Source organism: Larimichthys crocea, chromosome X (assembly GCF_000972845.2).
Source record: "Larimichthys crocea isolate SSNF chromosome X, L_crocea_2.0, whole genome shotgun sequence".
NCBI lineage: Eukaryota > Metazoa > Chordata > Actinopteri > Sciaenidae > Larimichthys > Larimichthys crocea.
Genome location: NC_040020.1, coordinates 6824099 through 6848368, shown reverse-complemented (window position 1 = coordinate 6848368; position 24270 = coordinate 6824099). Strand labels below are relative to the sequence as shown.

The window sequence follows — 24270 nt, the reverse complement described above, 5'->3', positions numbered from 1 at the left end:
GTGCGTGATTGTTTTTGGTACCTATTGGAGACCTGTCCTTGTAAATACACTGACCTTGTCGGGACCAGCACTCCTCGTGGGGGACCAAAGACCTGTCCTAATGCAGCAAAACGTCACTACTGACGTCTTGGTTAGGGTCAGGGGTTAAAGTGTGAATTGGAGTGTTAGGCACGAAGTGATGATGATTAAGATGAGGGTCTGGGTTAACTGCGCACACATAAACATACACAAACATGTGTCTTATTCTTCTACGTTTGTTAGAAACTGTTTTTATTGAGTAAAATTGTATTTTCAGCACAGTATCCTGGAATATATGAGGCACATGCGGAAGGTGAGCTGCTGATTAAACATTTCTGGAGTGAGTCGAGATCACTTAAATACCTGGAAGTAAAATAATCTGCTCATGTAAAGTGATTCATTTACAATATCTCCACTTGGTGGCGCCATACGCTTTTAGGATTGGTCATTTTACAAACTAGTAACTCTGCAGTGACAGGATTTCCACATCTGCCATTCATTTAGAAACTTTAAATATATTAAGCCGTCACTTTCAATGTTATACCTTCACATTAATACGTTTAACAACATCCACTGAAATTAGTTTAAAGTTACAACATCAGTAACTCTTCTTGGTTAGCAGCCCTGCAGCAGTGTGGAATGCAAGCGTTACATGTGAATACAGCAAAGCAAACAGCAGGAGTAACTCTGAATGCTGATGAGTGGCTAAACAAAAGGTAAAGTGGAGGTTAGATTTTGTCATGATTAAAATAAAGACAGATTTATTGGTCGGTAACAGTATCTCTGGTCCAAGTGACAAAAAATAACATTGGCTTTAAAATTGGTATGAAATGTGTGAAGCTTGTATTAAACCGAGAATCCCTTCTGCAGTAATTAAGACTGTTGGTCCGAGGTATTAGTCACAACTGGTCCTGCATGTGAAGTCAGTGCTACTCGGGTTTGGGCTGCAACTTATTCTTCTCTGGCTCGAAGAAGTTTTCAACGATGGCATCAACCAAGTCATCCAGTTCCTTCTTCAGCTGCGCCACATCACTGTCGAGAGACACAAACACATGACATAATGAAACCATTTACAGCTACAACAATTCATTCATAGGTAATTAATTACCCACCTGTTACCAGGAGCAGCACAGAGTTCAGTGTAGTATTTGATTTTTGGCTCAGTGCCGCTGGTCCTCATGGTGGCCACGCCACCGTTGGAGAAGGTGAAAGTGATCATCTGACTGGAGCTGGACGTGGGAAGGATCTGAGACACGAAAGGAAGAAGAGAAGGATGGGTTGAACGTACAGTTAAAGTTTTCAATTTACACACATTTGCATACAAGCACGTAGCTCACACATTCTTTTTCAGTGTATATTTTTGCAACAGCTTAAAAATCAGAACCCGTTAATATAACACTGACACCTTCAGTTCTGGTTTCTGGCTCCAGTTCTCGTGGGTTCATCATTAAAGCGTAACCAGTCGGACATTGTCACACTGTCATTTAATACACTGTTATAAAAATAGGAATTAAAATGGAACACAAATGTGGGCCAGACGAAATCATGATAACAAGGAGGTCTCAGTTAAAACCTGAGGGCCTCTAGGTGTCACTAATTTGTCTATGATTGGACACAGTTTGTCATCTGTATCTGTACAGTCTCTGTTATATCATAGGCACGATTTGAAACGCTTCTATCTACTGAGCGAAAATCACGTGAGCACTTACAGCCTTGTTATCGGGCTGGTTGCTGTCGTGGCCGGTGGTCAAGTCTCGCACAGCAGAGATGGAGAAGCGACCACATTCGGCGGGATAAGAGTCCTTCTTGCCGCTGTAGTTGCGCAGGCGCTCGAACAAACTGCGGATCACGTCCTGGTCGTGGCAGATGAAGTACGAGTTCTTAGTGATGTGGTAGCCATACCTGCCCATGAGGAGCAGAGAGAGAGGGACAGCGTTAGTGTCTGCAGTTTTCTTTGAGATGAGTGTAACGTATCCTATGTGTGTGTCTTACTCCTGATAGATGGCGGTGAGTTGTTGAGAAAGACTCGTCTTTTTCGTAGCCAGGTAAGAAATCATCTCTCCTGCTATGGCTGCAGCACTCACTCCATCCTTGTCCAGTACAAAGGGACTACACATGTACCCTGCAACACACAAACACATAAACAAACACACAGTCAATCTGTGGTATGCATTTCAAATTCCAGCTGCAGTACATGAAAAGACATGTGAGTCAAATTATACAGTTATAATCACGTTATATAGGAATGCTCTAAGCTATGTGAGCTTGTGTTTAGCGAAATACCAAAGACAGAGGACCTCATGTGACCCGCCTGACACTTTAATGATTGATTTCTTGATTTAATAAGTAACCGGCACTTTACAACAAGATTAAAGCACCAATATAAACACACTACATGCTGAAGGAAGCCTCTGAAGAAGACGAAGAGAGCTTTTGGCTCTGAGAAAAAGAGAATTAATTGTTGGGTTAGACAGGTTACACAAAAACGATCCATTACTGCCGATTACAGAAGAGAAAGGAAATAAAAATACAGAATAGAAACAGAAATAACGCAGCTCTTATGAATTCGGGTAGTTCTAGTAGGCTCGTGCTATCGAGCAAGATTTCTCAGCAGCCGCGCCCCCAGTTTAGATCTTGTGAGCTGGCAGAAGGATCTTGTTAACGCTCCAACAGTGAGTTGTCCTTGGCCTTCAGCTGATCCCAGATAAATTTACATCAGATGAATACTTGTAGGATCAAATTAACTCATCTTGTGACATCGTGATGATCATTATGCGAACAAACTCTCGTAATGTGACACCACAACAAATTAATCAGGATCAAATTCGCATGGTCATGCCAGTGTACAATATTAATATACATATATGTGTGTGTGTGTGTGTGTGTGTGTGTGTGTGTGCATACCTATAGCCTCCTCAAAGGCAAACAGAACAGTCTTGTCCTGATCCAAAAGGTCTCTGGCTCTGTTTCCCATCCACTTAAATCCTGTTAGTGTTTCCTGTTCAAACAATGGTAACAGTAACCGTGAAGCGAGCTTTGAGATATTACTGAAAAGCCTTTTCCTGGAAACTGGATCAAACAAACACTTCAGTTTAGATTCACTCCTTTAAAAACAAACGTGAACCGTGTTACCTCAAAGTGGAAACCTTCCTTGAGAGCGATGGCGCGCAGTATCTTGGATGAGACGGTGCTCGACAGCATGTAGAGGCTTTTCACGGCGGCGGCGGCGGTGTCGGAGTTTTGCTGCTTCCAGCAGTAGAACATCCACCAGCCGAGCAGCGCTCCCAGCTCATTACCGCTGAACACTCGCCACTGACCACTGACACACAGAGAGAGAAGCAGGGACAGAGGTCATGGAAAATAATAATGATGAGGACGTGTTCTTATCAGGGCTGTAGTGGACACAGAAGGAGTTCACAACCTACGATAACAAGACTCTTAAAGACTCTTCAGGCAAAAACAACAAACAACAAAACTATTTCAATAAAGAAATTAAATGAATGTTTGTTCTTGGTATAAAATGCTTTAAAGCAGAGTTTAGACGATGATACAGGGAGATAAAGTTCACAGAACTAGTTCAGTTTTCACAAGACGTAGTCTGACCTGAGTATTTTTAAATTCCTGGCTATGGCACTGGTTCTGGTTCTGATTCATTCTTTTGGTGAACCCACTTTCCATAACCACCATGAGCTCAGTCAGAGATCAACAACATTTCCCAAATTTAAAACTCTGTCGCAGAGGAGTGTAAAGTTTCTGCACTGTGGGGTGAAATGAGGACATAACATAACCATCGGCTATCTTTCAGTTCAGCACTGTTCACATGTTAAAGGTTGGAGTTATCTATTATAGAGAAACACAAACTCAGACCTCTCCTGCTTCTCAGCAACAGCCAGTCGATCAGCATCAGGGTCATTCGCCATCACAACAGTGGCGCCCTCTCTCTCTGCCAGTGCAAACGACAATGTCTGCAAAACACACACACACACGTTACACATCACAACTTCAACTAAAAACACGCCTGCTTTATATGAACGCGTGCGATGTGAATGTTCAGAACATACCAGGACGCCCTCTCCCTCCTCAGGATTGGGATATTTGACGGTGGGGAATTCCGGGTCTGGGTCTTTCTGTTCCTCCACAGCGTACGGAGCGTGAAGGTCAAAGGCTTTGAACGCTGACTGGACAAAAGCGTGGCCCACGCCGTGCACGGATGTGTGCACGATTTTCACCTCTGAACTTTTGTTTATGTCCCTGTGAAGAAAGGAGTGCGAGTCCGAACGTGTTCTTTGTTTGAGTTTTGTTTGAGTTTTTGTCTCGTGTCATGTTGTGTTGCGTGTCCTAGTTCGGCCTGCAGCATAATTATTACAATTATCTGTGTTCTTTCCTGTTCTACGTCATGACCCCAGGTGTTTCCAACGTTATATGCTGCTCACCTGTGATGACAGTGTTTCTGGATGGCCTTGAAATATTGTGTGTTGGTGTCCTCGTAGGGATTTTTGAGCAAGGAGCTCTTGAGGGCCTCCTCCGCGTTCCAGGACTCAGGCCAGGGCTCCAGGTTCTCCTCGATGGCCTTGGCGATACCTTTGTCATGAGGAGCCACAATCTGAGCTCCGTTATCCCAATAGACCTGAGACAACACAGATACGACAGAAGATTTCCAATATCAATAAAAGTTGTGTCTAGACACAGAAAACCAGGAAAAGCGTCACATTTACGAAGCTCACACAACTGGATATTAACTTTCTGTTGGCTGGATCAATCAAGAAACAGTTTCAACACTACACTGAACACGCTCTAACAAATCAAACAAGCTAAACTACGCAAGTTTATAAAGTACATGAAGCAAATAGTCGACAACTGACAACTAGTTAAAGTGAAAACGAGTTTTCAACTTTCCCCTCCTCTAGCTTTTCCAAGTGCTATGATTGTTTGTGCTTTTCCTCAGGGCCCGGCGCCATGAAGAAATGATCAACACCACTTTGGAAATAAGAAAGAAGAAAGCATCGTGTTCACTGGAGAGGTAAATTGTTTTAGTCTGAGTAATTTTATTGCTTCGCACAAACAAGTCACAACCACAGCGGGGAGCTGGAGTCGGGGTGCAGTAACGCTAACGTTCTTTTTTATACTTTAGAAATAACACATGAGTGAATAAATAAAGGAAGTGAAAGGCGTTACCTTGTAGCCGTTATCTTGTTTGGGGTTGTGAGAGGCAGTCACCATGATACCAGCACACAGACCCAAGTGGGAGACAGTGAACGGCTGCAATGAGCAGGAGAGAAACATAAGAAAAATCATCATAGATCATGTGGAATATTCTGTGTGTGGCAAGCAAACACAGTGACAAATAAAAATCAGAAGAAATGTCGATAAACATGAATAATTAATCCTTGAAAAACGACATAAAGAGCCAGACAGTGACGTGGTTTCTAGTAATCAACATCCATGAAAAATATCTTGTTTATGTTTGTAGATCAGTCTGTAATCACTTTGAGGGACTCAAATCTTTTCACCTTCTGTTAGAGAAAGCATAACAGTACTGTGTCCTCGCTATAAAACAAACATCTGTGCTATAAACTTCAGTGAATGTCTTCTTGCAGCAGGACACGCATGGAGACAAAATCCAGGTAAGAGACACGTAGAGAACTGATCGTCTATCGAAAAAACACCGAAAAGAGTCACCAAAACTACACAAACAAAATGAGTAAACAGAAATCCTCACTGGCTTCATCAACACTGCCAAATATATAATAAGTGGCTGCACGCATACTTCAAAAAGTTGTACTCCCCAGTTTAGACACAAACTAGACAGTAAATCAGAATTGTGTGTAATGTGTAGTGTAATGTCGTTTTATTCATTGTATCTGGACGTGTAGATGTATTGACAAATACTGGCAAGATGTAGATCATTTAAATTTTGACATTAAACTTTAAAAAGACCCGGTGTGTGTCTGTTTGGACTGACAGAGACACGACTGAAAAGTGCACATCCCAAAAGACTCTTCTCACTTTTGGTGCAAGGAAGAACATATTGCTGAAGTGGACAGACTGTAACCCCTGCACAATAGCTGGGTGGCATAAGGTTATTTTGGATATGTTGCCCATGGAATACTTAACATACAGGTCCAGACACATGACTGAGGTTTTCTATGGAATCTGGTCCTTATATTGGACCAAGACTAGCTGCCATCGTGTTGAAGGGCCTGGCAGGCTACCTGAGTCACTGTGCACCTGATGTTAATGATGCTGCTGTGGTGGAATGTAAAAACTGGATGCTGTCTTTGGGGGGGATTTCCCCAATTCTCATACTTGTACCATATATGATTCTCTTATTTATGAATGATATGGTCCCATCCCCTGTTGTTGTTGTTGTTGTTGTTATGGTTGTTTTTTGTCTAAGACAGCACTGTTTGTTTGTTTGTGTTTGTGACTGTCTATGTTGGTTTGTGTTTCATATTTTTCAAAAAGAAAAAAAAAAGTTATCACTGTCATGTTTTAATAATTGTACCTGGTGACAAGATATAAGCTTTGTCTTACTTTCTATGGTTTGAAGCTCAGTATGTATTTGTTATATAAACACAAAGTCATGTGACTGTTAACATTTCACAGGTTTTAAACCCATATGTACATTATGCAACCTGTCGAAGGTGAAGTGTGCTTTTTGAGTGGAGTTTGCCCCGTAGCTTCTGTCTCACTCACAAACTGGTCTGATTTACAGTCGCGGTACTAAATGTTTAAAATGTAAACGCATCAAAACGATACTTCTCTTTTAAAAAGGAGTTACATCATCTGTAAAAAAACCCTAAATGAGGAAATTACAGCAGTGATTACCACAAAGGGCGTGGGGGTGATGTCAGAGAAGAGGTGGACGGGTACGCCTCGGCTGATGAACACAGCCGCGGCCAGGCTGGCGAATCGTTTGCTGCCGCCGCCGCTGGGAGGGTGAGCCCGGGCGTCGTAACCAATCACCACGCCTCGCTCCTTAAGGTTCCCAAAACTCTCCTCCAGGTAGCGACAGAAACCCTAAAGAGGAAATTCAGAGAACATGCGGCGGAAGATATTTCACAACAGCAGCAGGAAGTTGTGAGCAAGAACACGCAGAATCAATAACGAGCACGTCAGGCCGTGCATGTGACTTGATGCCTAATGCGAGGCTGAAGTTTATCTATTAACCGACCTGTGTGGTCTGGATGATAGTGAGGTCATTCATGCAGGATATGCCGGGGCCCATGGCGGCTCTCAGACCTGCTGTGCCGAACTCCATCCTGGAGGAGAAACATTTCTTCAGAGCCTCCGTCGCTCCTTCTTTCACCATGTCCTGCACCATTGACACCGTCTTCGGGTTCTGGGGAAGAAAGCATGCCCACGTTTTGTTAGAATATTAGATTTTAAATCAGTAATGCATCAGTTATTCCTAAAGAATTAGTGGCTCCATATGATTCCTCCTATACAAATTAACGTAATTATCTCAGGACTAATGAAGCAGCGTCCCTTCTCCAATGTGACCTGATTTAAGGCCGTGAATGACTCGGTCTGTGTTGGTCAGATGTCTCGATGCCGGTTAGTGCAATTACACAGAGAGGGAGGGAGAGAAATGTGACATGAAGCTTTTATATTTATTATTAAGGTATTTACAGCACAAAATACAAGAATTTAATACAACGGTGACTACATAAACCAACACTAGAAGATAACGCTTCATTTTATAGGTCTGGTATTTTCCTCGGAAGTGATTTGGAAGTTATTTTAGGGAAAAAACGGTAACTTTCCTTGAATATTTCAGACTTTATTCTCTGCATACGAGTAGGTGCTTGCTTGCTTTTAGGCCAAATTCACAGTTAATATTTTCCTTTGAAAGTTTTCGAGGATAAACTACATGACTTGGAAGATATAGAGGGGAAAAAAAAAGGTAAAGATCATTGCTCAACATTCATTCTCGGCACATTTTGAATTATTTACTTGCTCGTAGACGCATTTCACACGTTCAGATATTTTCCTACAAAGTTTCCAAGTGGAAACAAAGTGATTTGGAAGTTATTACCGCTCTGCTTTAACACCAAGTAAACCTACATTCATTTTCATGTGTCACTGGAGACTTTATTTACCTTGTGGACACATTTAGCATGTTCTGGATTTGGAATATATTATAAAAAAAAGGGAATAAATGAAAATGAAATGAAATGAAACTTTCAATCTCAGGAAACATTCATTCATTCACTTCTTAATTTATGTTCGACATATTTTGAATTATATTACTTACTTTACTTTTTTTAGTTGAGCTGAGGAGCCTAAAATAAATCAATTATTAACATTACATGGTGGATCCATTTATTCTAATGATTATATAGGGTTTAATTAATTATGCAGCTCTCTCTCTCACTCTCACACACACACACACACACACACACACACACACACACACACACACACACACACAGTCCTAAATATTATTGCACAGTTTATTATAATATTCACATGTCTCCCTTATGTAACACTGCATGTGTCAGCTGTTCTCACCTTGTCCCGCTGCAGCCACAGCCGGACCTCCCGGTCCAGCTCGGTGCCACCAGCTGCGCACGAACCGTTCTCCATGTCGCTTCGGTACCGGAGTGAAGACGCTGTCAGGCTCGGTAATAACGCTCACACGGGGCGGAAGGACTCACTCAACTGTTTATCCGACACGACACGGAAGATGTTCACGCACTGCTGTGCGTGAGGCAGCTGCACGTCAGCCACGCACGGCGTCACGCGTCACGAGGTTCTCATCTGGTGCTTTCATGGGTCGCCGCAAAATGTGGGAGTTTGCACAACTGGGAATACTTACAATTATTATTAAGTGATTATTTTGACCATGTCATCATTTTGTGTCTTTTTTAAAAAATTATTTCAGAAATGTTTATTTGTAAATTTTAAAATGATTTTAAATCTTTGTTTTTCATTTAGTTGCTTAATAATTCTGCACACTAATGATGGTGTACATATAGATTAATGTGAAATGTTCAGGTTTGAGGGTTTGTTAACATTTTTGGATTGTAGATTGTACAACAACAAAATTAATCCTCAAAAATACAACTTGCCTAATAATTGTGCACGCAGTGTAAAAGTGCAGTGGAGCCTTTAGAAGAAGAAGAAATGTATGTCTATGATCTATCCTAACTAAAGGAGAGTCTATGTATATATGTCTATGATCTATCCTAACTAAAGGAGAGTCTATGTATATATGTCTATGATCTATCCTAACTAAAGGAGAGTCTATGGCGGAAAGATGGATAAGGACGGACTTTTAGGGGGAACATTTCATTTTAAAAAGTTGCCCGATGGCTCGTTGGACAAAAACAAGGCAATTTGCACAGTTTGCAAATCCGAATTTAAATTCCACAGAAGTAACATGACTTTAACATATCACCTCAAAGCAAAACACCCAGTCTACACTACAGGAGTGTGGCACTCGTCAGTATATTTCCTCATTCTGGCTTTTTTCTGTTTGCACTGTGCATATGTGCACCTTAAGCCAATAAAATTAATGAATTTAAATATACTTTCTCTGTGTTTATTCTACATTAATTTGATCATTTTACATAAATAAATATTCATTATAAGCTTCAGTCTCAGAAAAATGCATTTAATTTATTGATACATTTATTGATAGATTAATTACAGAAATTTTTGCGATTAATTAGTTAATTTTTTTAAATCGATTGACAGCCCTAGTTATAATATTGAATGAGTTTGTATTTTGTTGACAATAGTATTTTACTATCTGGGTACTCACGACTGGTTAAATAACTCAAGGCAGTGGAGAGTGTGTAACACAGGTTAGTTTAGCATTCTTATGAATTATTCACAGCCTAGTATTCTACGTTTACGTCCACAGATGAAGAAACAGGGACGAGCAGGGACGAGGTGTCTCACCTTTGATGCCAGCATCAGACTGCAGGTAACTTCTGTCTACCTGATCATGTTGTAGTCTCCTGTTCATGTCCCATTGCCATTTTTTGTTCTTGTTTTTTTAGTTTATGTTCTACCTAAGTACTTGTTTTGTAAATCTGCACATTCTACTTTAGTACTTTTTGTAAATATGTACACTTGTGTTTTTCCCTCCGTGATTCTATTTTTCGCTGCTGTTAACAAGTGAATTTCCCCGTTGTGGGATAAATAAAGTTTTATCTAATCTAATCCACACAGGATCCCTCATATGTTCTTATTTTTTTGTGAGTTTACATATTTATGAGGTTATTTACATCACCATGGTGACACTCTTGCGTGAGCATCACCTCGTCTTGTTTCTTAGTTTGAGTCAGGAATAAAAAGCAGTGATTGAACTCTTGCAGACATCTCGTCTGGAGGAAATGAAGACACATCATGAAGTGGAACCAAATGATTTTAATGAATCATCTTCATAAATCACATGAATGACTGTGGAACAGTTGAAAGTTACTGAATGAACCGATGTGAACAGACATAACCCGTATTCATGTTATGATGATATTAGGATTTTATTGTGTTATAAGATAAGACCATGTAAGAACTGAACTTAAATAGCGGATGGTTTGAACTTGATACTGTCAGGGTTGCGTGTTCGTGATGCGATCTGGCGAGGTGACCGTCTGCAGATCTGTGTAAAAGATGTTTTCACAGTATGTTCATATATTTACATCATTTACAAATGAGCGTCGTAGAAAAAAGGCATCCCTTCAAGTATATTAAAAAATTCTCCATCCTTTGCTTCCAACTGCAGAAAGCAGAAGTGAAACGTTCAGAGCAGAGGCTCGATGAAATCATCTCACCGTCCTTCAGAACAGCAGCGTGTTTCTGATTCAAGTTTTGCAAAGTGCAAAAAATGTTAATAAAGAGATGAAAAAATGGCAACGATGCTATTTTAATCGTTAATTAAACAATCTTTTGAAACCCTTACAGGTTGATAGAACTAAATCATTTATATTTTCCATTTCCAGTACGGTAATTCAGACGTGAGAACGTCATGAAGTGATGCCGATGTTTGAGTCTGGGATGTAAATTCTCAAACTGACCAGCGTCAGACACACAAGACTTTTTTCCACAGTAAAGACGTCAGAGTAAAAACACAGCGGAGCCAATAAAAGGACAGGGTCCCATCTTCAAACAATAATCAGGTGGGTTTATGAACAATACAAAGTAATCATCTGAAGTTCATGTGGATGTCTTCAAAATAATCTTTAAAATGCTTTTCCTTCTGTCACTCTGAAGGATTTCTGCACTAAAAAGACAAAATATTTTTAAGACGTCCGCTTAATTTGTCGAACTTTAGACTGTTGAAGCCTCAAATTACTGTCAGATAAACTTCTGAACATATTTTGCACAGCTCTTGTTGCAGTACAAACATGAACGACCTGTTCTAGTGTCCACATGGACGCCTGACTAATGTTTTGAAAAGTTGTGACCCTGTCCTTTAAACTATGACTCTGTTCTCCTCAAGTAAACCACGAGAGCGTGGCAGACGCTGAAAGTGAAGCAGATCGATTCAGACGTTATTAAATTTTATTATTCACACCTCTTCACGTCTCTGAATGTCGTGAACAGATACTGTAACGCAGGTCGCAGAGGTCGCAGCACTGACAGCCGCCCCTCACTCAAACCGATGCTATCTGCTCTTGCGTTTCCTCTGTTTGATGATAAACAGGTTCTCATCCGTCGGGTACATTTGCCCGGCAAGTTTTTTGTCAGCGACCCTCTGGGCTCGGTTTCTCTTCCTCCTCTTTGCTTTCTCTGGTTTCGAGTCCGAGCCTGGCGTCTGTCCGTTCCCAAAGAGATGGTCCGGTCTGCCGCGTCTGCGTCCGTTTGGCGTCTCTGAAGAAACCGGCTTTATTTTCTGCGTCCGCTCCTTCTTCCTTTTCTTCTTCTTCTTCATATCTATACCCGCTGCTTTGCTTCCACCTCTTGGGAAGTCGTCTGCTTCATCAAGAATTATTCTAGCTGGCGGGTCTCTCGAGTTGGGCACCGGTCTCTTTGGTTTCCACGGTTTCACACTGCCGGTGCTTTCCGGTTTGTATTTATTGTACTTATTTTTTTTGGGTGTCGGTGCATTAAAGTCATGATTGTCGTTAAAAAAAATGTGGTTGCCCCGGCCGGGTTTGTGGTTGTTAGTGCTCTGCTGAGGCGTGTTGTGGTTGTTGACTTTCTGTTTCTTCTCTGGCGGTCCTGGAGTGAGAGGTGTCCCAGGACCGGCAAGGAAAAATCCATTTTTCTTCAGATCTGGGAAAAACAGAAACAAAAAGGCTTTGTGACTTATTTCATGTCTTTTTTCTGTCATGCAGGGAAACCACAGAACGGTGAACATCGAGAGGAAAAGTCAATGAGAGCTGTTTCATGTTATATCTGAGGCCCCAGTGAACGGAGAAGTCTGTGTCTCACCTTTAACCTTCATTCTGATCCTGTTCTGTCTGCGGTTGATGTCGTCCACAGTGTCGTAGTGGTTGATGAACGGGGTGCTGGGATACGTCCCGTTGAACATCCTCCGCTGCGTACACGCCTGACGGGAAAACACAACGAAAGATCAGCGACGTGACGTGAAGATATTACAGGCAGGGAGTCAAACTACAGACAGAACTGATAGGAGCGGCCTGTCGATCATTTTCTGAATCACAATGAATTTTGTTTGTTTACATCAGGTACTGACTGCTGAAAAATGTCCCATGTCTGTTACTGGCTAAGTTGCATGTTGTGTTTGACCTCATGGATGATTTAAGGAAACCAATTATACGATTGTAGAAGTTTTTTAGAAGTGTTTAACTCGTGTATACTTGGAGGAAAAAGGACAATGTTGACGCCTGACAAAGGTCTGACACGATTAGTCACGATTATGTCGACGAACAAAATTGTCGACAACTAATTTAGTAGTCGACGCTTCGTTTTTTTTTATTTTTAACTTTGATTTTCTCTGAAAACCGCGGCCTGACTGTACCGTAAATGATACCATAACACAGACCCTCCATGAATTCACCATGTTGCGATTTGCAACTTCAACGCGACTTCAGTGAATCCCCGTGAATTCAGGGCGGTGTTGTAATTTTAACCAATCACCACGATTTTTCCGCAACTTCCGTGCAGTCCGCCCGGGGGATTCAACTCGGCGGGTCAGGGACGGCCGCACGGTGCGGAAGGATTCCCTTGTGGGAACTCTCCCTGGCGCTGGCTGGCCTCCGCTGGGCGCATTTCCTCCGCGGCGGCTCTGGGTCGGCATGGAAAGACTCAGGGGCGAAAGGTGGCTCACGGCTGCGTCCGCGAGCTTTACGGCGCCCACCGACCCGCCCCTCTCCAGGACAGTGAATTTACGCATGATCCGATTAGTTGACTAATCGAAAAAATAATCGGTGATTAGTCGACTATCAAAATAATCGTTTGTGGCAGCCCTATCTGCCACAGGAATGTCGTCTCTCTGATCTACTCAGCACTGCACAGGCTGTTTGGAGGATTTTCTTTCACGTTATTGCAGAAGTTAAAATCTCACTGAAGAAGATGAGCCCGATGAGCAAATCTCAAGAAACCGGAGACCAAACATAACAAATTTTGATAAATCGAAGTGTTTTATGACTTGAACTGCTTCTTGGTGACTTTTCAGCCTTTTTAAATAGTTCCTGCAGAGTTTGAAGCTGATGATTCTGGACTTTATTTGAAAACAGCAAAACAAAGTCCCAACAAACGTAATATTTCATGAGGTTAAACACAAACCAGACGGATCGAGCTACTCACGTGACCAAAGTGTCCTTTCCTGGAGCAGTTGTAGCAGTATGCAGGGCTTCGTCCGTGGTCTTCTCCCTCCTGCATCACTGGAAGACCTGCCTTAGTCTAGAGGTGCAGGACAGAGGAGATGAAGCTTGTTAGCAGAAAATCTATTTAACTCTTCGTTTGTCTGCCGTCATTCCCATGCTCTCCGTTGATACGAGCTGCCGCGTATTGTACGGTGAATATGGGTGCTGATATAGAGCGGTGATTGCCGGGGCTATAGTTAGAGGCCTGTAATGACCCTGTATGATAAGTAACCGCCTGTGTGTGTGTGTGTGTGTGTGTGTGTGTGTGTGTTGGACACAGGGTCCCGTCCCCTATGGGCCAAGTGTTCTGAAAGCCTTCCATGCTCCAGCGCCCACAGCAAATATACACTGATAAAGAGAGAGAGAGGAGACACAGGCACAGTGCATTTACTGCTAATGTTACTACACACACACACACACACACACACACACACACTGACACACACACACACACACACCTCCTTCCTCTCTCAACCCTGATTCCAAGATTACAAATGATTTGTGCCCCACGTCATTTCTTAAACATAGCTCAGCTAACCTCCCCTCCTTCCCCTCTCTCCTCCGTCCTCACATCCACCCCTCACACTTGTTTTTCTCCCTCTCTCTCTCTCTCCCTCTCTCTCTCTCGCTTGAGTAGTTTTGCGGCAGAAAGGATGAATGCTATTAGAGCGTCGCGTCATTATCGGGTCAGGCCCGGCCCGGGCTCCATCTCCATCACAAAGGCCAGGAGATCACAGACCTCTTGCAAGCGCGCGCACACGCACACACACACACACACACACACACACACACACCCCTAAGGAGATCACAGTCCCGTCTCCCCCTCCAACAACCCTCCGACCTCCTCCACCCTTCCCTGCCCCTCTTCCCATTCATCTTTCATGTAAATTGGCTGCAGGTCTCCCTCTGTCTTCTCCCTCCTTGACCTTGGGCTTGTGTTATCTCCACATACTCTGATCCGGCGCAGACAGAATGAATGAATGAGAGAGAGAGAAGAGAGAAGAAATGAAATCCTATTCTCCCATCAACCTGTGAAAAAAAAAAAAAAACCTTGCGTGTGCGTGCGAGGAGTTGTCTGCCTCATACAATATTAATTAACTGGATGAACCTTCATCCCTCTCTCGATCCCGCTCTCTGTTTTCATCCGGCGCTTCCTATCGGGGGGGCATCTAAATTGCTAACGGGGTGAGGGCCTGAGGGATCGTATCAGTTTGGTGTCTTTCTCTTTCTTTCTCAGGGGTTCGGAGCGGAGTCCTGGAGAGTCTGGCTGTGCAGTGAAAGTCAATATGACACCGACATATTTTTAGATGAGTTTTGAAAATACGCTCGATCTTGGGCATTGAGGTTTTTGCAAACAGCTGACATTAATTATGTCTTTTTTTTGTGATCACAATGGAAACTAATCAAATTTAATCCTGGTTCACTTTGTAAACTTAAATATCCAAAACCAGTTGATGGTTAAACTTAAAGGTCTAGTGCTCAGGATTTAGTGGCATCTAGTGGTGAAGTTCGCTGCTCGCCTCACCCTCCCATTTCAAGCATGAAGGAGAAAAACTACAGTGGTTGTAGAACTCGCGAAAAACAGAAAAGGTCCTACCGACATGGACATAAGGAGTACAGTGTATGTAGATATAAAAGGCTCATTCTGAGGTAACAAAGCCACAGTTCTTACGTTCATAAAAGGCTCATTCTGAGGTAACAAAGCCACAGTTCTTACGTTCACGTGATTATACACGAACGAAAACACAGTTATTCATATTAAATTCCTACTTTCTGCCATATTTTGTGATCAGAGCTCCCTAAATGTTACAAACCGGACCTTTCCTGTTGGGTTATGCTTGAAACAAACTGTAACGTGTTGTCCAACCACGTCCAAAGCAACAAAAAAAAAAAAACAGCCACACTTGAAGTCACAAAAGTGGCGAGCTGTGACGCAGAAGTTGATGAAAAAGAGTTCGAGAGGCAAGTTCAAACTCTTCCTCACCTGAAGTGCGCGTGAACATCAGATTATTTTGAGTGACGGATCCTTTAAAGGTGCAAAAAGAGTTTCAGATGTGGGTTACACTGCTTTTTAGATGTTTGTTCGTATTTATTACATGTCTTGAGGGCACTTCCCTTTATTGCTGTTTTCCTGAGACTGGCAGGGGAAGGTAAAGTTCAAGTTAATGTATAAATAGAGGGATTCCAGACATCTAGTTTGGGGACATACTGGCTACTCAGGGGATATGTTGAAGAAAACAGTTTAGATGCTTGTCTGTTAACAACTTACAGGGGTTGAGACAGCCCATCTTTAGGAAAATGTATAAGAACCAACTGTTAACGCTCCTTTGTGAGCCTTTTTCTCTGTAACCCCTGTGTGTGTTGCACTGTGAAACGCTCCTCTTGTAAAAGAACAATAAATTAAACAACTTTGATGCTTTGACTCCGATCCTCCTTATTTAAGGGTTTTTCTTTTCCGATCCTCCTTATTTAAGGGTTTTTCTTTAAAGTTCCCGTAACATGGGTGATGAATACTCACTAATATTACAGTTTGTAGTCGTGGTAGCATGATAAATTACTGAGTAACATGACGAACATAAAACGTCGGTTTGGATCTGCTCGGCCAGTTGAGCACTTGGTACCCTGTCCATCGTTTGGGCGGAGGGACCAAAGTGTCACGTCACCATAATTATAACACGTCATATCATCCGAGGGGCCGGTTGTTTTCCTGACTGAAGACTTGCAGCAGTTTTGCATATTAGTAATGCTTCTGTTGTTTTATTTGTCGTCTCTAATGTTTCTGTTCGTTTATTCGTACCCCCTTATTAGCTCTTATCAGCGCTACAGAAAAAAACAAATACTACAACAATTCCACATGACTATATGAGTACGAGTTAATAAACCAAGAAGTGAAATGTACATAAATAAGACTCATGTAGAACAGGTATTATATAAATAATTTTCTTAACTTCTCCTACAGCTGACAATAAACCACTTTCACACCACTGTATATGGAGCCATGTTGCCTTTAGGGTTACATGTTTTGTCATAATTAATAATTAAATGTGTTTTTTGTTTCGATTAGTGTAGTACATTTTGTTTCTATAGCCGAGTATCACTCTACATATCTGCAACATCAGATCAAATCAAATACGATAAACACGATTCATTACATCCGCACTTTTTCCCCGAAGCTGCTTCACAGCTGCATTAAAAACATCTGTCGGCGTTTAACTAACGGTCCCTCTCGAGTGCGGAGACGTCGGGAGAGATCCGAGTCTGATCCACTTCCTGCTGATACGACATGAGGAGCTTCTGGAGCCGGTCAGAGACACTCTGCCAGCCGGACAAAAAAAAAAAGAGGACTGAAGCTTTAGGATGTGTGTGTGTATGTGTGTGTGTGTAGGAGGGTGTTTCGCTGCGTGGACGCAGACAGCCAGCCATCCGTGGCCTCTCATGCATGCACACACACACACACACACACACACACACAAGCGTGTTTTCCCACAGTTGTCCCAACACATACGCTGTGTCTCTCTAAGCCCCGCTCTCCTCTGCTCCTTGCCTTAGCTGCTGGTGGCAAAGCCGTGATAATCCTTTGGCCAACACAAAGCTCAGACTGTTACAGACTACAATCTGAAGGAACACACACACACACACACACACACACACACACAGTTATCAAACACAATCCGAGAAGCAAACAGGCTTGTGTGTGTGTGTGTGTGTGTGTTTGAGGGGGTGGGATCTGAACGGTAGCGGGTAGTGGGAGCGTGGGGGCCGGGGGCCAGCGGCGCTGTTTTGCATATGTTATTGCAGCGATGGGGAGAGGTTTGCATATGTTACCGGACCCACAGGGGACCGACTCTGCATGCTTTATCATAGAAAACAGCCTCACAGAACAACACAAGACTACTGGGCTCATACCAAAACAAACAGACCCTTGAGGTAGGTGTGTGTGTGTGTGTGTGTGCGCAACATGCCGGTATGTACATATTAGGTTAATTAGACAGTCGTGAAAAGGCTATAAGGTGCACGTCTTTTCAAGGAGAACACAAAAAAAGGACCATTAATCCTCATGAAGTCTCACGTGGGGATTTTCCCAAACTGAATTTAATTATTTGTTTACTCTCGCTCGTGGACGAGGGCGGGAAATCAATCGTTCTTAGGAGGGTGTTTAAGGTGGAGGTGTGGGAGGCTGTGGAGGAGATAGACGAGCAGGAGAACGTGGAGAAGGAGGAGGAGGAGGAGGGTCATCCAAATAACCAGATGTGATTCCTGCCCCTCTTTGTGTCTGCCAGTTCACAAAGACTCAGACCGAAGCCGTAACCCCAGCGCCCTGCGAGGACTCGCAGCTCACACACACACACACAGTGTAATTCCCAGAGGCTCGTCCTATCTCCTCCCGTCAGTCAGTCAATCAGTCTGAGCACAATCAGTAGGAGTCCTGATTTTCTCTTTAGAGGGAGAAAATGCTCCTGGAATGTAATGATAATGCGATGCAGGGGTGAACGGGAGTGGGTTGCCACCTCTGGAGGACCCACACCCACCCACCCCCCCTTTTTTTTGAGGCAGCGACAGGAGGTAATCTGGTCACACCGTGGAAGGCGGAACAGAGGATACAAGCTAATCTATTCAAATCAAAGTCTAAGTTATTCGATTTCTATTCTCAGCACTCGCTCGCCGAGTTCAGAGGCTTTTTTTTCTCCTCTTCCTCTTTTGTTGCCAGTGTGAGGTCGTTTTTATGGAAATATATATCATCCACTTTTAGTCCCAGCAATTAGACAGAGACAACACGTCACGTACACGAGAGACGGGGATTTAGATACAGTATATACCGGATGGACTCGGCCTCTTACGCCGCTGGTCAGGATGTTAAACCCTAATTTTACATCTCAGCCAGCAAACACACTCTCCGAGACGCACACACACCCACACACACCAAAATCGACACCATCCAGCTAAGCGGAAAGGCACAAAGACCCGTGAAGCCTGCAAGACCTCTGATAACACCGCACCTGTATGTGTGAGCGAGCGAGTGTGTGAGCATGTGTGTGTGTGTGTGTGCACACGTGTGTGTACATTCCCATGCTTTATTTTTTTTTTTTGCATGTACGTTCAGGAGTGGATGTGAAGACACCTGTACCAAAAGAATAAACTCGAAGTGAAGCGGCCGCGTCTTCCTGAGCAAATACAGCGAAATCATGACAAAGTTCTCTGAAATTAGCTGTTTTTGTGCCGTCTGAGGGCGGTTTAATACTTTTTTTTAAACAGTGATGATTTGCTTTAGGGCTTAAACTAATAATTATTGGCATCATTGAGGAAATCGTGAGAAAAATGTGAAAAATGTTCAGTTTTGTCCAATCAAGGCTTGAAAAAGATATATTCTTTTACAAATCATATAAAACAAAGAAAAACTAAAAATAATTAAATTCCTAAAGCAGCTGCCAGCAAATGTTTTGACATTTTTGTATGAAAAGCGAGTCACGCGAGTCGTCCAAGTGTTAAAACTGTTTCACTTCTACTTTAAATCGTTTTATTTTGTTTCTTTGTGTCTATTTTTGGAACGCTGCAAGCCAACTTCACGTGGAACATCGAGGAATGAGCTGAAATTAATGTTTCTGAACCGCATGTGACAATCTGAGTGCAAATATATCGACATTGACCGTCATAAACGGTCACCGCTCCTGCATGAGTCGTGAACCTTGCAGGACTTTCACTTTCTTCGCCCTTATGGCCTCGCCTAATTGTTCATATAAGCGGACTGAAAACGCACAAAAGAAATTTCCCCCTATTTTTTTTTTTTAACAAATGTACCCTCCGCTCCGTCCGGCGCCATCAGTGTCTCAGTGTTAGGGGGGGAATAAAGAGTCGGGAGCCTTTTGACGTGGCGGAGGTGAGAAGACTGGAGAGTCTGTACTGTACAATGATGAGACAGCAAAAACAGCTCGCTGAATAGATTTGGATTTAAAGGATTTTTACAGGGCGCCGTTTGAATTGAGCACATTCTTGTAAGAGTGGAGAGAGAGAGAGAGAGAAAAAAAAGAGGTCAGCCAGACAGAGAGGGAAGGACAGAAGAGGAAGAAGTGGACTGAAGGTCGAAACTTACATTTAAAGTTCAGCAGGAAGAAGAGAAGAACTAAGACGCTCATTACGGTTTGTGAGGTTTAAATATGATGCAGTGTTTGGGCGGACACGTGAATTATGAGCGTTTACTCATTCAAGTTCAGTCACTCCTTCACAGGTGAGTGTGTAAATATATGTGACACCTGTCACAGCTACATGCATTATGTCATTCTGTCAGTTCACCTACTCCTTCAAGGTTTTTCTATTAGCTTTTGTTTGTTTTATATGCACTACTGATGTATATATTAATATAATTGTGTCACATACTATTCGAATAAATAATAAAATACCCGTGCACTGCTGTCTCATTCTCAAATCTTCATTATAAAATACCCGTGCACTGCTGTCTCATTCTCAAATCTTCATTTGTTTTACAAGCAAAAGGTTTTTACCTGAGGAAGACCACTGATGTTCATGTGTTCGGGTTGAATAAAAGGGAAAATATATATATGTATATATATTTAATAGTTTGTTGTCCTGATTATTGATTTATATAAACAGCTGCTGTGACTTGACATAAATTCTAAGACTGGTGTCATTCTGAAGAGCAACAGAACGAGGAAACGTCTTTAAATCAGCAGAAATCTGAGTTTGTGCAGGACAAACAAATTCCACAAGTAGTGATGAAGAACTTAAGTGTAGTTGACTGTTTGGCCACTGAAGGGCGCTCTAACACAGCACGCTGAAAAATACCTGTGGCCGATTTCTAACTGCTGAAGTGAGACTGGTCAGAAAATTTCTTTAAGATTTAAAATCTGTAGAGACAAAAACATTCTCAGGACTTTGGTTTTGGGCTTTCGTGATCTGACTGTGTCACCGAGGACAGAGGACAAACATTTTTTTTTTAGCTTGATGCACTAACACAAAAACACAGACGGTTATATATTGTGTTTATATCGAGAAATTTACTTAAAGATACTTTTCTGGAGCCGGTCTCGTCCTGCAACAAACAATAAACCTGGAACACAATGTGCCAGACAGAGACACAGAGAGCTGAAGATTGAACAATTAAAATGTCATACATGACTGATATCATGTCACAACACACAAATCTGTGTCTTATACGATTAGATTATCCCATAATATAATAAATATTTGTGCAGGAGCAAAAATAAATCCAGTTTCTATACTTCCATGTCATTGAACAAACAGTTTCTATCCCTAATTTGTTGTAAAACACGACTTCAGTACATTCAAACTGTGTGTTTGTTTGTCTGAATTAAAAATCTGACAGCGCGTTACAATCACCAGACGTCTGTGACATATCATTGTGAGCATTCTGTATGTTTTTCAGGTAATAATTAAATATGAAATTTCACTTCTACAGGACATTAAAGAAGAAATTCGCCACATATAATATGCAGGTTATATTTGTATACAATTAAAATGAAATAAAAAGTAAATATATTAAAATGTAAAATGGTGTTTAAGCTTGTTTTTAAGTGACTTTTCCACTGGAGGACGAGTATGTTTTATTTTGTAGATGACATTGCAGAGGATTTAGACAGTCAGTTATTTTATTTAAGTTTTTTGTCATGTGTCGTATTCACGAAGAATTATTTAATTTAACCGACAAAAGTGGAAGAAATGAGTCGTTTGAATTAAACGGACTAATTTTTTGAAATATTTTAAAGCACATAATGAACTATGAGCTTTAATTTAACACGGACAAACTCGAACTTTTGTTAAAACGTCCGTCTTATTTTATTTTTCTAAAGAAATGTAAATGTATTTTCTTTCCTGAAAAGAGGATTTTAAAAAGGACATGAAGTCCTAACCTTGGCCTGACAAAGGCGTGTGTGAATCGAGCTTACAGCAAAGAACCTCGTGGAGAAGGACAAAAAAAAAAAAAGAGAAGGTACAACTTACTAAATGAAAAGAGAGGAAGAAAGGCAGCGAGGTGAGAAAGACGGACACCAAATGGAGTTTAAGAAAACGGCTTAATTTGTGTGTTCCCCGAGAGACACTGAAACACACACACACACACACCTGTCCCTGAGGGAAAGATCGATACACACACACTGATACCACCGAGGTAACCGATCAATAAACACACACACATACAGGTGTCACCGCTACTATCTAAAGAGAGGCCAATCAATGCTCACACACTGATATACCTGTACCAATCAGCGCTCTCTGCTCCTTCACCCCTCCTCGTCTCTCTCTCCTCTCTCCATCACCTCTCTGCCTCCACACACAGTCTAACATCACATGGACATACAGGCCGGCGAAAACACACCAAACGAACACATGGAGGTTAATTATCGATGAGGATTTGTTTGGAGTTTTAAAGATTACAACAAAAAAATAAATAAATAAATCAAAAATCTCCCTTGCTACACTTCCTGCAGCAGCCATGGGGTGGCGCTCCGGTCTTAACTCAGCACAGACGGAGTCCTGACAGCACTAACAAGAGGGGAAAGTCACCGTGTGCTTAAATGCACGTATTTATGCATGATCTTCACATGCATTAAAGGCAGCCTGTGTAAGAACAGCATATCTTTCTCCACCCATCATCCATCCCTCTCTTCATCGTACTCCTCCTTTGCTTTTCCTGTCCTCAACCTTTTGGACCCAAAAAAAAACCCTCGTCTTCTTTCTCTTTGCTGTGCTGTTGTGCTGCTAATGTCACAAATCTCTCCTGAAAACACCACAGCTGAGTTCATGCTGGAAATGACTCGACGAAGACATTCGTCATAAATGAAGGTGATTTAATTCATTGTTTTAAAGCCTTTTTATGGCTTTTATGACAATCATTTGCTGCTTTTGTCTGTTTTTCTTTCATTGTAGCTTGAATGCCATCGAGCTTTGGGCCTTTTTTTTTGTTTCTCTAATTTCTGACATTTTATAGGCAAAATAACGAACTGATTAATCTCAAAAATCATCGGCAGATGAACTGATAATGAAAACAATCGTTAGCTGTAGCCCTTTGCTTTCATTTCTTTGTCCATTTGTCTGTCATTGGCTTAACATGCTGCTCCATCAGACGCATTTTTTAAGCTGAAGCACCAACAATTAAAATATTAATATTTCTGGCATCACTCACTCAGGCAGAGTCAGCCAATCAACAATGAGCAGAAATCCAAAAAGCAGTAACGTGATTGGTGTAAAGAGGCGTTGGCCATCGCTCCGACGACACATACACCCACCTCAGACTGAAAGTAAGCACGTCCACACCTGTTCTTTCGGGGGCTTGTTCAAAGGCATTCTGGGAAATGAAGTAAAAACCCTTAACAGAAACACAAGCGTGTGTGTAGTAGTTCACCCCCCGAGAAACATCACACAGATGACACGCTGCGAGTATTTTGGGGGAATTTTCCTCAGTGGTACGGAAAACACAGAGCTGGAAGGAGGTGGGCAGACGAGGAGGGTCTCTGCCCCCGAGCTGTGGAGCTGTATGCAAAAGAAACAAGTAAAAAAAAAGGGTGTAGATGGGCGTGTGTGTGTGTGTGTGGGTGAGTGAAAGAGAAAGACAGACTGAGAAAGAGTTGTTGACGTGAAGCAGGCAAATCTTTTCTGCGTTAATATCGCGCCGGTGTAAAAATGTCTTCAGAGCCAGATGACAGAGGCCAGATGAAAATGTTGTGGATAGCTTTTTACTCTATTTACTGCTCTATATATATAGATATTTGGTAGAAGTGTGTGTGCGTGCTGGTGTGTGTGTGCGTGTGTGTTTCCATGTGTGTCAGTATCTTACTTTCACAGTAAATACCCCTGGGCTTTGTGGTCTATACTGTGTGGTTTGGAGGAGTTTGTTAGTCGAGGGCCAGGTGCAGGCAGACAACACATACACTCACGGAAGATAAACGGACCCAGCACCAGCACACACACACACACACCTACCTACACACACACACACACACACACACAGGCGAAGGATAAATGGACCCAGTAGCAGGGAGGTCTGACAGAATGCCTTTTCACACCTGGCTGAGCCCAGCGGAAGGTGACAGAGTCACATCTCCCAAAGCAAACACACACACACACACGCTCGCACACACACACACACACGTGTGCACAAACACACACGCACACACACCTTCTCACATTGGGGAGTTCAGGGTCATAAGCAGCATCATGAATAAAATGAGGCTGTCTTAAACAGAAGGAGCCCTGTGTGTGTGTGTGTGTGTGTGTGTGTGTGTGTGTGTGTGTGGGCCCCTAACCCCCATGCCAGTTTGGATCTGTAACGACCTTCTGTTCCCAGTGCTTAAATGGCTTAAATACTTCAATTAGACCTGGGTCACAATCCACCACCCGTTAAAGCACGCCATCACACACACACACACACACACACTGTAAAAAAAAAAAAAAAGGTGGTTTCATCATGTTGCGAGACGAACGAGGAATCTCTGTCTCA

The 24270-nt window shown here is 42.3% G+C and overlaps 2 protein-coding genes across 3 annotated transcripts in view; both read right to left on the bottom strand.

The window, feature by feature from the left end:
• Positions 1-240: 240 nt before the first annotated feature.
• On the bottom strand, positions 241-8746 carry pgm2 (phosphoglucomutase 2). Its single transcript, XM_027282685.1, has 13 exons — positions 8533-8746; positions 7193-7360; positions 6847-7038; positions 5194-5277; positions 4452-4645; positions 4080-4269; positions 3886-3983; positions 3151-3337; positions 2923-3016; positions 2011-2140; positions 1728-1920; positions 1131-1264; positions 241-1050 (listed from the first exon to the last, which is right to left on the bottom strand). Exons 1-13 carry the CDS (start codon positions 8605-8607, stop codon positions 948-950), a joined length of 1842 nt encoding a protein of 613 aa, XP_027138486.1. The 5' UTR covers positions 8608-8746; the 3' UTR covers positions 241-947.
• A 1632-nt stretch (positions 8747-10378) lies between these two features.
• zcchc7 (zinc finger, CCHC domain containing 7) overlaps positions 10379-24270 on the bottom strand; it is a 97670-nt gene continuing 83778 nt past the window's right edge. For both annotated transcript variants that reach the window (XM_027282684.1, XM_019275143.2), the window contains 3 exons: positions 13744-13839; positions 12406-12523; positions 10379-12246 (listed from right to left, as the gene is read on the bottom strand). In XM_027282684.1, coding sequence (XP_027138485.1) covers positions 11636-12246; positions 12406-12523; positions 13744-13839 — 825 coding nt within the window. In that variant the 3' untranslated portion in view covers positions 10379-11635. The remainder of the gene's footprint in view (positions 12247-12405; positions 12524-13743; positions 13840-24270) is intronic.

Coding starts and splice junctions, on each gene's coding strand:
- pgm2 (XM_027282685.1), bottom strand. CDS start 8,607: ATGGAGAACGGTTCGTGCGCAGCTGGTGGCACCGAGCTGGACCGGGAG. Junction 4,646..5,193: donor AACAAGATAACGGCTACAAG/GTAACGCCTTTC, acceptor GTGTTGTCTCAG/GTCTATTGGGATAACGGAGC. Junction 3,017..3,150: donor AGGAAGGTTTCCACTTTGAG/GTAACACGGTTC, acceptor TTGTTTGAACAG/GAAACACTAACAGGATTTAA.